The sequence below is a fragment of the Amblyraja radiata genome, chromosome 32, assembly GCF_010909765.2.
Source record: "Amblyraja radiata isolate CabotCenter1 chromosome 32, sAmbRad1.1.pri, whole genome shotgun sequence".
Taxonomy (NCBI): domain Eukaryota; kingdom Metazoa; phylum Chordata; class Chondrichthyes; order Rajiformes; family Rajidae; genus Amblyraja; species Amblyraja radiata.
The window spans coordinates 7,586,332-7,603,663 of NC_045987.1; the positions used below are offsets into that span (position 1 = coordinate 7,586,332).

The 17,332-nt window shown below is 44.9% G+C and overlaps 1 protein-coding gene across 1 annotated transcript in view; it reads right to left on the minus strand.

Annotated features, from left to right (window-relative positions):
• pmpca (peptidase, mitochondrial processing subunit alpha) overlaps nucleotides 1-17,318 on the minus strand; it is a 19,589-nt gene extending 2,271 nt beyond the window's left edge. The window contains 21 exon segments of the mRNA XM_033049300.1: nucleotides 789-933; nucleotides 2,792-2,854; nucleotides 2,991-3,081; nucleotides 4,335-4,453; nucleotides 5,157-5,248; nucleotides 6,062-6,142; nucleotides 7,134-7,163; nucleotides 7,166-7,210; nucleotides 7,213-7,271; nucleotides 7,273-7,313; nucleotides 8,060-8,160; nucleotides 13,595-13,689; nucleotides 14,607-14,645; nucleotides 14,647-14,687; nucleotides 15,284-15,328; nucleotides 15,330-15,364; nucleotides 16,953-16,974; nucleotides 16,976-17,059; nucleotides 17,061-17,115; nucleotides 17,117-17,152; nucleotides 17,262-17,318. Coding sequence (XP_032905191.1) covers nucleotides 789-933; nucleotides 2,792-2,854; nucleotides 2,991-3,081; nucleotides 4,335-4,453; nucleotides 5,157-5,248; nucleotides 6,062-6,142; nucleotides 7,134-7,163; nucleotides 7,166-7,210; nucleotides 7,213-7,271; nucleotides 7,273-7,313; nucleotides 8,060-8,160; nucleotides 13,595-13,689; nucleotides 14,607-14,645; nucleotides 14,647-14,687; nucleotides 15,284-15,328; nucleotides 15,330-15,364; nucleotides 16,953-16,974; nucleotides 16,976-17,059; nucleotides 17,061-17,115; nucleotides 17,117-17,152; nucleotides 17,262-17,308 — 1,366 coding nt within the window. The 5' untranslated portion in view covers nucleotides 17,309-17,318.
• Nucleotides 17,319-17,332: the final 14 nt, after the last annotated feature.

A 17,332-nucleotide genomic window follows, 5' to 3' on the forward strand; every position in this document is an offset into this window, starting at 1 on the left:
CCAGCATCTGCAGTTCCTCTTAAACACAATGAAGTCAAGGACATAGATAAATGTCAAGATTCACTGAGGACTTCTCAAGTGGAAGATAAGAGTTGAGATTACGCTCCAAGAAACATTACACAGAGATTTAATTGTAAAAAGAAGAAACTGCTTTATTTCGTAAAAAAGTTAGTTAATTATTTTTTACCCGGGGTCCCAGGTACCTGTGTATTTCCTACACTCTCAATGCTCACTGGATCACTGGAAACTTACTGGTAACATTAAAGTGAAATGAAAGTGTGTTTGGGTACTAATAATGACATCCCGGTTGCTCGTAAATCAATTCCACTAAGGGTGCTGGATGGTGGGAGCTTTACTGGAGTAACTTTAAATGGGAATTGGATTTGAAATAAAAGCACATTTGGAAAGATTCAAGGAGAGCTGTTTAAGAAGGAACTGCAGACGCTGGAAAATCGAAGGCACACAAAAATGCTGGAGAAACTCAGCGGGTGCAGCAGCATCTATGGAGCGAAGGAAATATTTCCTTCGCTCCATAGATGTTGCTGCATCCGCTGAGTTTCTCCAGCATTTTTGTGTACCTTAAAGGAAAGCTAATCGGGCAACAGAGTTACAATTAGTTGAATGCCCTTCCCCTCTATATATTCTCCATTGTTGAAGTGCCGGGTGTGGGTGGAGTAGGAGGAGAAGTAGGCAGAAGGAGAGAGATACATAAAGTACATCATGCATGCAAACCCTAGCACCATTTTGAAGATCTGTCGCTTGTTGATTTTTGTTCAGCATCTACTCACCAATGAGTCTGCAGAGCTCGAGGGGGAGCTTGCGAGTTCCTGTTGCCAACACCTGCCTTCCTACATCCTCAAAAATAACTGGCCGAGACTCCAGGTTCATCATCAGCATTGACTGCAACTGGGTCTTGGCTCTTTCCAGCTCCATCTGACAACAAATAGAGCAAGGACATATCACAAGGGTCATCGAAAGGTACAGCAGAGGTTCCGGCTCTTCAGCCCCCAAAGTATATTTATGCACTTATCCTTCAAACCGCTGGGATTACAGTCACACATGAGATAATTAACTCCTTTGTTTCATCAAATTTCATGGGAAAATTTCAAAGTAGATCGAGAATGCGGCTCCACCTCGGTCTCATAAATACTCCCAAGGCACCCACAGCAGAGGTTAGTTACAGAACACTAAAAGCCCTATCCCACGGTACGAGTTCATTCCAAGAGCTCTCCCGGGTTAAAAAAAAATCAAGCTCGTAAGCACGAAGAATGAACGTAGCAGGTACGTCGGAGCTCGGGGACGTCTCTTAGCGCTAACGGCAGGTAAGCACGGGAAGACTCGTGAAGATTTTTCAACATGGTGAAAAATGTCCACGAGAGCCCCGAGTACCGACGAGTGGCCATTACCGTAAATCTCCGAGTTCGAATCAGGGTAAACTCGGGAGAGCTCTTGGAATGAACTCGTACCGTGGGACAGGGGTTTAAGTTTAAGTCAGAAATAGCACAATTTTATACCCAACCCAAGATCAAAGTGTCTTGATTTAACATCTTATTTAAAAGCAAATACATCCAACATCTAATTCCTTTTGAATTAGCATTAGAAGTGTCTCCCTCTCATGTGTAGCTTGAATTTCTATGAAGCTAACTATACCACTGACTGAACAAAGGGTGTGACGGTCTGGGGATGAACATTCTGCTGTCCATGTGGGTTTTCCTCAACCTATCCACTTCTGTGCACCTCTCTCCAACTTTCTTACTGACGTCCTCAGGTTATCTGCAACATAATTTCCTCAAACTCAACAGCGATAAGACAGAATTCCTCCTCATAGGCTCCAAAGCCACACTCAGCAAAATCAATAACCCCACTCTCACCATCGACGGCACCACTGTCTCCCCATCTCCCCAGGCCCGCAACCTTGGCGTGATCTTTGATTCCACCCTCTCCCTTGAGCCTCACATCCGCAATGTCATTAAAACCGCCTTCTTTCATCTCCGCAACATCGCCAAACTCAGACCCTCTCACACACCGCCTGCTGCTGAAAGACTCATCCATGCCTTCATCTCCTCCCGACTGGACTATTGCAACTCACTTCTCCTTGGCATCAGCTCCACCTACATCAACCGACTCACTGGTCCAACGCAGCCGCCCGACTCATCACCCACACCAAATCCTGGCATCCATCACTCCAGTCCTCAAAAAACTTCACTGGCTTCCCATCTCCCACCGGATCACCTACAAAATCCTGGTCCTCACCTACAAGCCCTCCACCATCTGGCCCCCCCATATCTCACTGACCTCCTCTCCCCTACAACCCTCACGGTCCCTCAGATCCACATCAGCCCTCTCTCCATCCACAAGTCCAACCTCCGCAGTTTTGGGGACAGAGCCTTCTCCAGGGCAGCTCCCAGGCTCTGGAACTCCCTCCCCCAACTGATCCGCGATTCCGTGTCCCTCACCATCTTCCAGTCCCGCCTCAAGACCCATCTCTTCACCACTGCCTATCCTTAGCCCCACGTCCCTGTCCCTTTTCATCTGTGCATTAATTGCCTCATACTGTGTTTTGTATTGAATTCTGTCTTTACTTTGTGTACTAGTCATGTCTCTACTATTTATTTCATTCCCCTTACATGTTTTTCCTCTACATGCTCAATTTTTGTAAGGTGTCCTTGAGACTTGAAAGGCGCCCATAGATAAAATTTATTATTATTATTATTATTTGCTCCTCAATGTCCCTGTCAAACTGAGTCCTGTAGATGTTTCACAGAATGTTATGTCCAGTACACGCTCTCACCTCTCCCACCGAGCCAGCCATCAGGATAAATTCTCGAGTGATAATTTCCACCATCTCCCTGACCTGCACCACAAGAAACAAACATGAGCGTGTAAAGCAAACTGGAGACGACTCAATGAAATAAAAGGCTTGTACAATCGTAATGAACGAAGCAACCGATTAATTATGTTATCAAAAGCATCCAATGATGCCTTGGTACCTGTCTAGGATCGGCACTGGCATGGATACACAAGAGCCCAGTATCCTCATAGCTGTGGTGATAGGCAGTGGCGTTATACATCCAGTGGTGTCTGTGGGAAAGATGTGATCATTAGAAGGCAACGACTAGTCTGTTGCACATTAATGAATTGGGAACTATAGACTCTGACACATTAATGAATTATAGACTCTGATTTCATAATTTAATTCCTAGTCAGCTGATAGATAGCATACTTACCACCAGGTCAGAAGGCTGTTGATTTGTGTCCCACCCAAGAGACCAGGTCCTACATTCCAGACTAATGCCCAGTGAACAAAGCTGATGAAGCAATGCACTAGCAGGAGAGGTGCCCTTCACGTATCACATTCTTTACCTTCTTGAAAGGACATTAAAGATACAGGAAAATAGGGGAATTCTCCTTTGTGTACTGGGCAATAATTAACACTCAAACAACCTCTTTAAATTGGATTATCTGGTTAAAAGCTCAGTGTTGATCATAGGAACATGCTGTTTCTTACTTTCAATAGTGCCTACGTTTCATAAAGTTGCTTTAGAGCATTCTAACATGAGCGGTCTTTGGAATAAAGCAGTTCAGTGGGATGATTATTTTGTATTGACAAATTATGATTTCTGTGGCTGGAGATGAGGATTCCAGGAAGACTGTGACATTATCAACACCCTGTTAGCATTTATAAGGTCATAGTAGAATTAGGCAATTCGGCTACTCTGCCATTCAATCATGGCTGATCTATCTCTCCCTCCTAACCCCATTCTAAAGCCTTCTCCCCATAACCTCTGACACCTGTACTAATCAAATTCCTTCTGTTACACACTATTTTCTGCCAATGTTGGAGCTCCATGGAAGGGTAGCAGAATGCACAGGTAGGTGATGCAAGCACCTATGAACTGATCTCCCTACCAAAGGCAAACTTCCAGGGAGCAATCCTCGGCCCTGCACACGTTTTAGTTTTAGAGATACAGCATGAAACAGGCCCTTCGGCCCACCGACTCCACATCGACCAGTGATCCCCGCACATTAACACTACCCTACACGCACCAGGGACAATTTTTATGTTATACCATCCAATTAACCTACAAACCTGTACATCTTTGGAGTGTGGGAAGAAAGCAAAGATTTCAGAGAAAAGCCACGCAGGTCACGGGGAGAACGTACAAACTCCGTATAGACGGGCACCCGTAGTCAGGATCGAACCCGGGTCTCTGGCACTGTAAGGCAGTAGCTCTACTGCTATTCCACCGTGCCATCCCAAATCTCTGACATCAAGTGCTGAACCTTCTACCGCTTGGACGGGTCAGAGCATTGAAAGGGGCTCCAGGACTAACCTGTTTAAGACATTGAGGTAGAGTCTGGTGAACATGCCCTTCCCAGGTCCCCCGGCTGAAAACGAGCCCCCGCCACCCATCATCATATTCAGCACGGCAAAGGGAATGAAATCCTCCTCCTGGAACCAAGCAGATAACGTTTCTTCAACACTCTAATCACAGAGAACACCTCTCCTCTGCCTAGCCTCCCTCCAACAATTAACTGCTTCAATGGTGTAGCTAACCCCACATCAGTCTGTGATGGGTGGAATGTGCTAGGAAAGGTTAACTCCAGTCACTCACTTTTGGAGGGTGCAGCAGCATCTATGGAGCGAAGGAAATAGGCGACGTTTCGGGCCGAAACCCTTCACTGTCTTCAGCCACGTCGCCTATTTCCTTCGCTCCATAGATGCTGCTGCACCCGCTGAGTTTCCCCAGCAATTTTGTGTACCTTCGATATTCCAGCATCTGCAGTTCCCTTTTGAACACTCACTCTTGGAATCTGGATCATAACCCAGACAGTCAGTTCTCTACGGAACAGAGTATTAAAGGTGTTCAAAACCATGCTGTTTTAATAATGGAGGAGGAAAAATGGGTCAGTTGTTTGTCACACAATTAAATAAATAATACAAAACCAATAGAACAAATGTTGTGTTAGAGTTGGTATGTATTACAAGCCAACTCCAGCAAGTTTAGGATACATTTCAAAATGCAGATTAGCATTGGAAGAGAATTAATATTCAGAGTTATGGGAAAAGAACCATTTTAACCATTAGATCTCACAAATGAGGAATTTAAAGCAGTTATGTTTTTTATCTACTAATAAAATTACTTTATACTCACCAGGAAGGAACAACTTTCTAAGCCAATCATGATGTGAGTGAGTTCAGGGATTGGAGTGGGACCCAGGCTGACATCAGTCATGTCCTTTTCCACCTGAAGAAACAGAAACACTATTGGTGTTATTCTCATTCTCCCACCTCTCTGTTATCCCACAAAGCACTAGGATGCCAGCCCAAACCAGCACTGACAACATGATCCTTCAGACCAATGCAGCAGGGTTGTTATGGTTCCTAGCCACTACCCCTCTTCTGGACTCTATTTTCTAATAGCCGAATGATGATGAGTGTTGAGCCTCGAGGGTCGGTGCTGGGCCCATTGCTGTTGGTCATCGGTATCAACCATTTGAATGAGAATGCACAGGGTAGGTTTGTGCAAATTAGCAAGTTTGCAGATGACACTAAAATGGGTCAGATTGTAGACAGCAAAGATGGTTATCATTAATTATAGCGGGATCTTGATCAGCTGGGCCGGGGAATGGCAAATGGAGTTTCATTTTGATGCGAGGTATTGCATTTTGGAAAGTCAAACATGCAGGACATTCACAGTAAATGGTAGGGCCCTGGGTAGTGTTGTACTCCTAGATTCCCATGTTCTATAAGTATATGTAGAGGTAGAACAATGTACATTTTAATGAGAGTGTTGTCATATGTACCTGCTCCTGCACCTATTTTTCTATGTTTCTATGTTATCCAGAGGTGCTGCTTGACCCGCTGAGTTACTACAGCACTTTGTGTCCTTTTGTGTCAACCAACATCTGCAGACCTCTGTATCTATGTCTATCTCCATCTAGTGGCTTGACATAGTTCAGCTGCTGTCACAAAGTGGTGGTCTCCCACTGGATCTTCTGAGAATTTCTCATGTGGCCCCTTGGACTATTCCCCACAGCATAAAGAGAGGTGCCTCACCCTTTATGATTCCCCCGGTGTACTGGGACACAGACTGGTCCACATCCGTGGGCTTTCCCAACCCCCAGACTGGGGTTACTCCTGTGCAGCATGGTAGACAGAAAGGTTTGTGAGTGTAACAGGCTCAAGAGCCCACAAAAATCCAGAATTCTCTCCCCACCTCCACTGATCTAGCTCGAACGATCATTACACAAATTGCAACCTCCCATACGACAAGGTCATGTGAGTCTCACTCCAGTAACTTGAGGACAAAATCTAGTCTCAAACGTCCTGCCAGTCAGAAACCTAAACACCTGCATTGTTGGAGGGAGAGGTTGTTACAAAGAGATGTAAATGAGCATCACATCTACCCCATCTGATAGATGTTCAAACTACAGTAAAAAAAGAATTGAAGGTCGAACACAAAAAAAGCTGGGGATCTTCTCTTTAGAACAAAAACTTTTTAAAAGTCCTAGCAATTATCAAAATTATGTAATATTTTGAAAGTGTCAATTCTAAAATGTCTCCCCTCCCGACTCTCCAGTCAGTACCAGAGAAGACAGACTTTCGTTGATTGGTAAAAGAAGCAGAGGGGAGACAGGGAGAATTGGAGGTAGTGACTTCTTGTGATGTGGAACGGACTGCGCCAAAGGTGGAAGAGGGTTCAAGTGAAACTTTCATATGAGAACCGAATTCTGGGGGGAAAAAACATAGGAGTTCTACCAACTGGATAGATTCTTTAAAAAGCCTGTCCAGTCATAATGTGCCAAAATATCCTGGCCAATATCTAGCCCTCAACATTATTACCAAATAATTTGGTCACATTGCTGCAAGTAAATTAGCTGCACAAAAGAAGGCTTCTCAGTTTACGTCACAGCAATACTTCATAACTAATAAAAAAAATTGAGCACTTTTGAGCTTTCTGTGATTAAAAAAGTGCTTTATTGAAACTTTATTGAAAAGTGCTGTTAGATTCTAAGCGTGATATTTGGGAAGGTGACAAATTGGCTTTTGATACAGATAAATATTTTTAGTCAATGCCAAGTGTTCCGACGTAAATAAGTTAAAATTGACCCTGAGGCCTCCATCATACCCATGAGATACTTCCTTGCACACTCCCACCCTGGTCATGATCCACCCCAACCCCAGCCAGCACCATTCGATCAGGGTGTAGTAATTCCGCAAAAACGTGTGAATCAGCTTTTGATCAACTTTCTCTACGTCCGGTGGGACAGAACCGGGGCAGCCCCACGGTGTTGTCCCGGTACGCTGCCTGCGGAGACAAAGAAAACATTCATCACTTTCTGCTGCGTCCCCAGCTTTCCCACTCTGCTCCCTTATACCTCCTGATTCAGATTTTTTAATTCTCTTTTAACTTAAGGAAACTAAAATACAAAGTGATTCTTCATTTTAGTTCTCAGGTTAGATCTCAACTGGGTTCAATGCATTCAGTTCAGGGCACCACCTTTCCCTAGTCTCAGAGGAAGGGAAGGGGGTGGTGATGGTGCGCAACATAGATTTACCAGAATAACACTGGGGATAAAATTATTGTAGACAAATCCAAGTGTTTCAAACATTTAATACAATCTAGCTGGACAGATAGAGAAATCATTTCCTCCAATTAGTGAATCTGCAACGATGCATTGTAACAATAAAACTACATCAATGTGGCCAATATCACAATCAACCTCTTCATATAAAGGGCAACGGCCACCTCGCACCACCCCCTCCAAAAATAAAGAGGATTCTACAGGACAAATGTAATTTTTAACAGTGAAATCCACATTTCTTGATTTATTAAGCACTGTGGAGTAAAGGAGGGCAAATGGTATTAAATATAAATCAGCTGTGATTTAACTGAGAGGCACAACAGGCTTAAGAGGTGGAGTGGGCCCAATATCCACATTACTGGTCGCGGGAGCTGAATACCCTCCTCCATTCATGTTGATGATGACTGAATGATCTCCCCCTGTTCAAGAGTCACCAACCCAAGGGTCTCACTTTGACTAGTTACATTACCGCATGAATCATTTCAGTTAGAAGGGGTTCAGGGTCCGGTCGCATTTGCAAGTCCTCCAGCTCAAAGCGGATAGCCATTCGGGTCATCTCCAGCTCCTCATCTGTGGCAAAGAAAAGATTGACAACCATATCAATACTGGCATTCCTAGGGAATGTAGGCTCCAAATGCAGAGAAACAACCTAAATCACTCGCCCTCTCGCTTCAGGGCCAGATGTTGAAGGTCAAGTTCATTTGGAGATTGCAGCCTTTTACTTTGGGCAGACAGTACGACACAATGGTAGCTGCATTATCAGAGGTGCTGTTTTTCTGGGTGTGAATGATGGCAAGACCTCAGGAGCTGGGAGATACTTGATGAAGCCTCCAGTATCTCTGAAAGCTGAGTAGGCAACAACACTGCCTGGTTGTTTTACATGTTATTAAGTCTTCTTGCACCAAAGTGAATGACTCATTAGACAAATGGATAATCCATGATTAGTCAAACAGCTCAAGAGTGCAATATTTCCAAAAACTTGTTTGCTGCAGTGTCCAAATCAGTGGGAAACACCTGAGGAGATGGCAACCTCTATGCATCAGGCTGGAGGAAAACCAGCAGCCCCAGCACAATCCCACCAGACACCATCCAGTCCCTGCAGGAGAGCAGAAGTGTTAGAGAAGATTCCAGTGAATCACTTCAATGAGTTGACTGCATTGTAAAGCAGAAAACAGTTGTGGGATTTCACACCATAGGTACTGACCATTCTTTAAAGTGGAGTCATAAGGAACTGCAGATACTGGTTTACAAAAGTATGCACAAGTGCTGGAGTAACTGAGCAGGTCGGACAGCACCTCCACTGGAGGACATGGATGGGCGACGTTTCGGGTCGGGACCCTTAAGACTGCAGTCTGAAGAACGGTTCCAACCCAAAATGTCACCTATCCATCTCCTCCAGTTACTGATTTACATAGAAACATAGAAATTAGGTGCAGGAGTAGGCCATTCGGCCCTTCGAGCCTGCACCGCCATTCAATATGATCATGGCTGATCATCCAACTCAGTATCCCGTACCTGCCTTCTCTCCATACCCTCTGATCCCCTTAGCCACAAGGGCCACATCTAACTCCCTCTTAAATATAGCCAATGAACTGGCCTCGACTACCCTCTGTGGCAGGGAGTTCCAGAGATTCACCACTCTCTGTGTGATAAAAGTTCTTCTCATCTCGGTTTTAAAGGATTTCCCCCTTATCCTTAAGCTGTGACCCCTTGTCCTGGACTTCCCCAACATCGGGAGCAATCTTCCTGCATCTAGCCTGTCCAACCCCTTAAGAATTTGTAAGTTTCTATAAGAATCCCTCTCAATCTCCTAAATTCTAGAGAGTATAAACCAAGTCTATCCAGTCTTTCTTCATAAGACAGTCCTGACATCCCAGGAATCAGTCTGGTGAACCTTCTCTGCACTCCCTCTATGGCAATAATGTCCTTCCTCAGATTTGGAGACCAAAACTGTACGCAATACTCCAGGTGTGGTCTCACCAAGACCCTGTACAACTGCAGTAGAACCTCCCTGCTCCTATACTCAAATCCTTTTGCTATGAAAGCTAACATACCATTCGCTTTCTTCACTGCCTGCTGCACCTGCATGCCCACTTTCAATGACTGGTGTACCATGACACCCAGGTCTCGCTGCATCTCCCCTTTTCCTAGTCGGCCACCATTTAGATAATAGTCTGCTTTCCTGTTTTTGCCACCAAAATGGATAACCTCACATTTATCCACATTATACTGCATCTGCCAAACATTTGCCCACTCACCCAGCCTATCCAAGTCACCTTGCAGTCTCCTAGCATCCTCCTCACAGCTAACACTGCCCCCCAGCTTAGTGTCATCCGCAAACTTGGAGATATTGCCTTCAATTCCCTCATCCAGATCATTAATATATATTGTAAATAGCTGGGGTCCCAGCACTGAGCCTTGCGGTACCCCACTAGTCACTGCCTGCCATTGTGAAAAGGACCCGTTTACTCCTACTCTTTGCTTCCTGTTTGCCAGCCAGTTCTCTATCCACATCAATACTGAACCCCCAATGCCGTGTGCTTTAAGTTTGTAAACTAATCTCTTATGTGGGACCTTGTCGAAAGCCTTCTGGAAGTCCAGATACACCACATCCACTGGTTCTCCCCTATCCACGCTACTAGTTACATCCTCGAAAAATTCTATAAGATTCGTCAGACATGATTTACCTTTTGTAAATCCATGCTGACTTTGTCCAATGATTTCACCACTTTCCAAATGTGCTGCTATCCCATCTTTAATAACTGACTCTAGCAGTTTCCCCACTACCGATGTTAGACTAACTGGTCTGTAATTCCCCGTTTTCTCTCTCCCTCCCTTCTTAAAAAGTGGGGTTACGTTTGCTACCCGCCAATCCTCAGGAACTACTCCAGAATCTAAAGAGTTTTGAAAGATTATTACTAATGCATCCACTATTTCTGGAGCTACTTCCTTAAGTACTCTGGGATGCAGCCTATCTGGCCCTGGGGATTTATCGGCCTTTAATCCATTTAATTTACCCAACACCACTTCCCGGCTAACCTGGATTTCACTCAATTCCTCCAACTCCTTTGACCCGCGGTCCCCTGCTATTTCCGGCAGATTATTTATGTCTTCCTTAGTGAAGACGGAACCAAAGTAGTTATTCAATTGGTCCGCCATATCCTTGTTCCCCATGATCAACTCACCCTGTTTCTGACTGCAAGGGACCTACATTTGTTTTAACTAATCTCTTTCTTTTCACATATCTATAAAAACTTTTGCAGTCAGTTTTTATGTTCCCTGCCAGTTTTCTTTCATAATCTATTTTTCCTTTCCTAATTAAGCCCTTTGTCCTCCTCTGCTGGTCTCTGAATTTCTCCCAGTCCTCCGGTATGCTGCTTTTTCTGGCTAATTTGTACGCATCATCCTTCGCTTTGATACTATCCCTGATTTCCCTTGTTATCCACGGATGCACTACCTTCCCTGATTTATTCTTTTGCCAAACTGGGATGAACAATTTTTGTAGTTCATCCATGCAGTCTTTAAATGTCTTCCATTGCATATCCACCGTCAACCCTTTTAGAATTAATTGCCAGTCAATCTTGGCCAATTCACGTCTCATACCCTCAAAGTTACCTTTCTTTAAGTTCAGAACCATTGTTTCTGAATTAACAATGTCACTCTCCATCCTAATGAAGAACTCAACCATATTATGGTCACTCTTGCCCAAGGGGGCACGTACAACAAGACTGCTAACTAACCCTTCCTCATTACTCAATACCCAGTCTAAAATAGCCTGCTCTCTCGTTGGTTCCTCTACATGTTGATTTAGATAACTATCCCGCATACATTCCAAAAATCCTCTTCCTCAGCACCCCTGCCAATTTGATTCACCCAATCTATATGTAGATTGAAGTCACCCATTATAACGGTTTTGCCTTTGTCGCACGCATTTCTAATTTCCTGTTTGATACCATCTCCAACTTCACTACTACTGTTAGGTGGCCTGTACACAACACCCACCAGCGTTTTCTGCCCCTTAGTGTTTCGCAGCTCTACCCATACCGATTCCACATCCTGCAAACTAATGTCCTTCCTTTCCATTGCGTTAATCTCCTCTCTAATCAGCAACGCTACCCCACCTCCTTTTCCTTTCTCTCTATCCCTCCTGAATATTGAATATCCCTGGATGTTCAGCTCCCAGCCTTGGTCACCCTGGAGCCATGTCTCCGTGATCCCAACTATATCATAGTCATTAATAGCTATCTGCACATTCAACTCATCCACCTTATTACGAATGCTCCTTGCATTGAGACACAAAGCCTTCAGGCTTGTTTTACAACACTCTTACCCCTTATACAATTTTGTTGAAAAGTGGCCCTTTTTGATTTTTGCCCTGGATTTTCCGGCCTGCCACTTTTACTTTTCACCTTGCTACCTATTGCTTCTACCCTCATTTTACACCCCCTCTGTCTCTACGCTCACACATTTAAGAAACCCTTTCCCTTTAACTCCATCCTCCACTAGCCCATTCGACACCCCACCCCCCTTATTCAGTTTAAAACCACCCGTGTAGCAGTGGCAAACCTGCCTGCCAGAATGCTGGTCCCACACCTGTTAAGATGCAATCCGTCCCTTTTGTACAGTTCCCCCTTACCCCAAAACAGATCCCAGTGATCTAAGAATCTAAATCCCTGCCCCGTGCACCAGTTCCTCAGCCACACGTTCAGGTCCCGTATCTCCCTGTTCCTGCTCTCGCCAGCACGAGGAACTGGAAGCAAACCGGAGATAACAACCCTGGAGGTCCTGCTTTTCAGCATTTTTCCGAGCTCTCTAAAGTCACGCTGCAGAATATTCATCCCCTTCTTTCCGACATCGTTTGTGCTGACATGCACTACCACTTCCGGATGTTCACCTTCGCCCTTGAGGATTTTCTGCACTCTGTCCGTGACATCCTGGATCCTGGCACCAGGAAGGCAGCACACCATCCTCGCATCCCGTCTGTTGCCGCAGAAACCCCTGTCCGTACCTCTCACAATGGAGTCTCCTACTACAATGGCGTTGCCTGCCTTAGGTCTTTTTGGTTTTGGCTCAACAGCCCTATTCGCATCTAAGTGGGTGAACCTGTTCACAAGAGGTACAACACCCGGGGACGTTGGCATTCCATGCTTCCCTCCCGTTCTCACTGTCTCCCACCTTCTCTCTTCCAGTACCTTAGGTGTAACAATCGTACTGTAGGACTTGTCGAGGAACGACTCCGTTTCTCGGACGAACCGGAGGTCATCCACTTGCTTCTCCAGTTCCCCAACACGGCCCTTCAGGAGCTCTACCTGGATGCACTTTTCGCATTTGTAGCAGCCAGAGGCACCAGCGGTGTCCTTGACCTCCCACATACTGCAAGCGCACACTGAATCAGCTTGCCTGACATCTCCTTCTTTCGTCTCTCCCTGCAGTGTTTTGCGTAGTCTCCTCTCCTCAGCTCCTCCTCTCGAAGACTCTCGAGCCAAAGACTCACACTTTACTCACAGGGCACTTCCCTCGCAAGGCCGCTCACTCACTGCACTGCCGCTCGCTAAGAGCAGTCTTGCTTAACTGACTGATAAATTGCCTGATTTACCATTTACAAACAATTCCTCAGTTTTCAACTGTTTTCCCAGCACTGACTCATTTCTCTCCTCCCACTTGGGCTAGAGCCAATCAGTCGTATCTCTTGCTAAACTCCTGCTGCTGTTGCTCCCAAAGCTACAGCAGTTCTGAGTCAAGTCTGCCTGTCCTTGACCTGTACTTAAACTGTTTTCACTTCTCTCCTCCCACTTGGGCGAGAGCCAATCAGTCGTATCTCTTGCTAAGCTCCTGCTGCTGTTGTTGCTCCCAAAGCTACAGCAGTTCTCCAGCACTTTGTATTTTTGTTCCATTGTACAAGGTTGCAGACTTGCAAGTTAACTTTAAAAATAAAAAGGAATTAAAAGTGCTTTCATAAAGCTGGTCAGAAGATTAAAGTAGCAACGCCCACACCTCATGTTACCTGTGAGTCTGGGCTGCAGCACCACATCAGCCAGCAGATTGATTACTGTTTCCAGGCCCTTCACCTCCGCAGACACAGCAAACATTGTGGTGTCCCTGAAACACAAGTGAACACAAATGCTTATTCTGGGACTGAATGGACGCTTTGGAATCCGTTTCTTTCCGATCTTAGATTATCCAATTATTGTCTAATAGAAACATAAAAAAATAGTGCAGGAGACCATTTGGCCCTTCGAGCCAGCACCACCATTCATTGTGATCACGGCACATCACCACAATCATACCCGTGCCTGCCTCCTCCCCCTACCCCTTATTCCGCTAGCCCCTCGAGCTCTATCTACGCTCTTTAAATTCATCCAGTGAATAGCCTCCACTCCCTTCTGTGGCAGAGAATTCCACAAATTTCACAACTCTCTGGGTGAAAAAGAGTTTTCTCATCTCAATTTTAAATGGCCTCCCCTTTATTCTTGACTTCTGGCCCCTTGTTCTGGACTCCCCCACATTGGGAACATTTTTCCTGCATCTAGCTTGTCCGGGTCCTTGTAGAATTTTATACGTTTCTATAAGATGCCCTCTCATCCTTCTAAATTCCAGTGAAGACCAGCCCTGCCTTTCCAATCTTTCTGCATATGAACAGTCCCGCCATCACTGGGATTAACCTCATGACCTAAATGAAGCATCAACCCAACTAAATTCATGTGTAAACCTGAATATAAAAGATTAATCACTTCTAACACTAATCTGCTGCTCTAATTATAGCCCCATGGGTTGGTTTTAGCTCATAGATTGCAAGCTCTGACTGATCCCTCCTCTAGTTCAAAAGGGCATTGTGACCAACTACAATGCTCAGCACTAGAAATCAAATGGAAACGCATCTTAAACCCATCAGTTGGGAACCAATGCAGTCTGGGTGAGCTCAATGCTCTGCACCAGTGTCTAGTTACTTGTTGCAGTCGTGTCCAGGACTCGCGCACACAATCAGTGGGGTCACAACCACCTGCATTGTATTTCACCTGAAGATTGGCAGGTCGCAGATCCCACCGTGCTTTTCAGAGGGCGGAGAATTCATCTTTGGAGCCAAACTGTGCCGTAGACTGAAGATAAAACACACAGCCAGTTACAAGCTTAAAAAGCCCCATTTCACCTCAGACACTCAAGACGAGACGATGAAGTACTATCTCCTGCACCTTTTCTAAGGTTTATAATAGAAAGCTATTATCGAGGAAAAAACTCTCGTAGCACAGGCAATAAGTGAGCTTTGGTCAGTGAGACAAGATATGAAGACCATTGTATGAAAGCAAAATAAGTACTGGTTAGTTAGCCTTAGCTGTCAGTTAAAAGCTAAATTACCAAGGAATGTCCCGATTCAATTCTAGTCTATCGCTGTACACCAACTAACAAGGGGTAAGTGAGACAGCTTCCTCGCAATTCCAGTGGTTTGAAATTAGCCATTAAATCTGCTTTCATCATCACTTCAGGCAGTGCAAACCAGATCACAACTTGTGAGGGAAAAAAAACTCCTCATCTCGTCTCTGGGTCTTTTGGTAATTATCTCTATCCGGTGAAGAAATGAATGACAGCAATAGTCTGCACTCCTCTCTGGTATTTATATATACATATTATTTTTTTTAAATGTGCGTAGAACCAAATATTAAGCTTTGAGATAAAATGTGGAAATATTGATATGTACCGAAAATGCCAGCTTTTCCAAAAAGTGCGAAATTCCACTGGGAAATGCTACCCTCGTGCCTTGATCCAGCATTCACTAAAACTGAAAGACATAACCCCATGTATAAGCAGCATTCTCAGCCAACATCTCACCCAAGCCTTATTTTGTACATAAAATACCTTAGGACACGCGCAAAGAAGAGACACTGAACCCTAGCACAAGAATTGAGGGCCGATAGAAGTAAAATAGAAGAATTTTGTGAAGGAATTCCTAAAGGGGGTTGATACAGATTCTGTCATCAAAGTGGGTACAACAGGAGAGGGTGAATAAAACATTGGAGATGGAATAAAAACACAAAAGCAAGTGCAAGAGTAGACTGGGTTGAAACGCCACATGCAACCATTGACTGGCAATGGAGCCATATCAAAATCTGAATGTAAAATCAGAAATGCTGTAGATACTCAGCTGGTCAAGCAGTATCTGTGGAGAGAGAATCTGTTTATGATCCTTTATCATCTGTTTTTCCACAGATCTTGTCTGACCTGCGAAGAATTGCAAGCATCTTCTATTTTTGTCAGTAGTGTTTAAAAAAATTAAAGATTAATATATACGACCTCGAAATCAATGTACTGTGATTGATTCGGAATTGAATTGAATACTTTATTGTCATTGTCACAATGAAATTCTTTGCTTGCATACCCAAGGTCTGGGATGAGAGGGTTGTGCTATTAAACGAGATTCGGCAATATTAGAATTAAAAAGATAAAGTACTGGAGTAACTCAGCAGGTCAGGCAGCACCTCAGGAGAACATGGATAAAGACTGAAGGCATGGATCCGGTGGAAGATAAAGTGAGGTTGAATTCTGTGGCAGGTCCAGGTGAGTGAGGTCCTGAGCAACAGGATGTTCATATCCTCCAAAGATGCTGCTGACCCACTGACTTACTCCAGTGCTGTGTCTTTTTTGCCGACCAGCATCTGCAGTTCCTCGTGTCTATGTTCAACAATATTCAGTATAGTTTAGTTTATGGTCATGTGTACCAAGGTACAGTGAAACGCTTTTGTTGGGTGCTATCCAGTCAGCGGAAAGACATACATGATTGATTACAAGCAAGCCTTTACTCACTGTCTCTTAGTAGAAATAAAGGTATCCTCAAAGTGAGTGCATGAATGTTATATAGACTGACTGGATTAAATTCCTAGAACCGTTGCTGCTGCTGGAAAGGCTAAAACCTTGAGTACATTGCCTCTTTATAATGGCAATAATAATGGACATAACTAATAAAATAAATACTGGGACAATAAAGTAAACTCAACAGGCAGATAAGGAGCAAGGAGAAATGGGTCAATTCAAAGACTGCACATTTTTGGAGTTTATTAAATGCAAACTTTATTATGCACAGATCTTGACTATATCGAAGGCCAGGACAAGTTGTACATCAAAGATAAATCAGATCATATGACTGTAAGGTGGACCAGAAGAACCATGTCACTCGATCTATTGCACGACCAGGCTGCTAGCGGCGAATTTACGTACTTTTGTGTAAAACTCATCACTGTAGCTAATTAAGAACAGGCGGTAACAAATGCTTATTTGCGATAACGATCAGATACCCTGATTTGTGTGTGTGAGTGGGTTGGAGAATAATAGCGGCCAGATTTGACACAACTCGTGAGCCTTTCCCCACTCACCGCCTACGGTGCAGAATTGGCCGGAACTTGTCCTGCGAGGCGACCCGCAAGCCGTTCTCCAGCACCGTGAGTGCGGTCTCGTGTTTGTCGTGCCCGTCCACGGTGGCCGTAGGTGGGAATGGGCAGGTGGGGCAGCGGCGTGGAGAGCGGCACCCCGGGTAACCGCGCTGCTGTAGCGCCTGCTGCCGGCGAGGCCGCACCTGGAGAGAAGAGCGGAGAGAACGGATGGTTAACGCCTTCGCCCAGCCGCCGAACGGCACTGAGACAGACGGGAAAGCGAGAAGCGGAGCTCCACAGCGCGCCTATTACCTGCGGAGTTGAGCCCACGGCCTCAGCCTCGTTATGCGCGCCGCCATCTTGACCAAAGATACCTATCGACT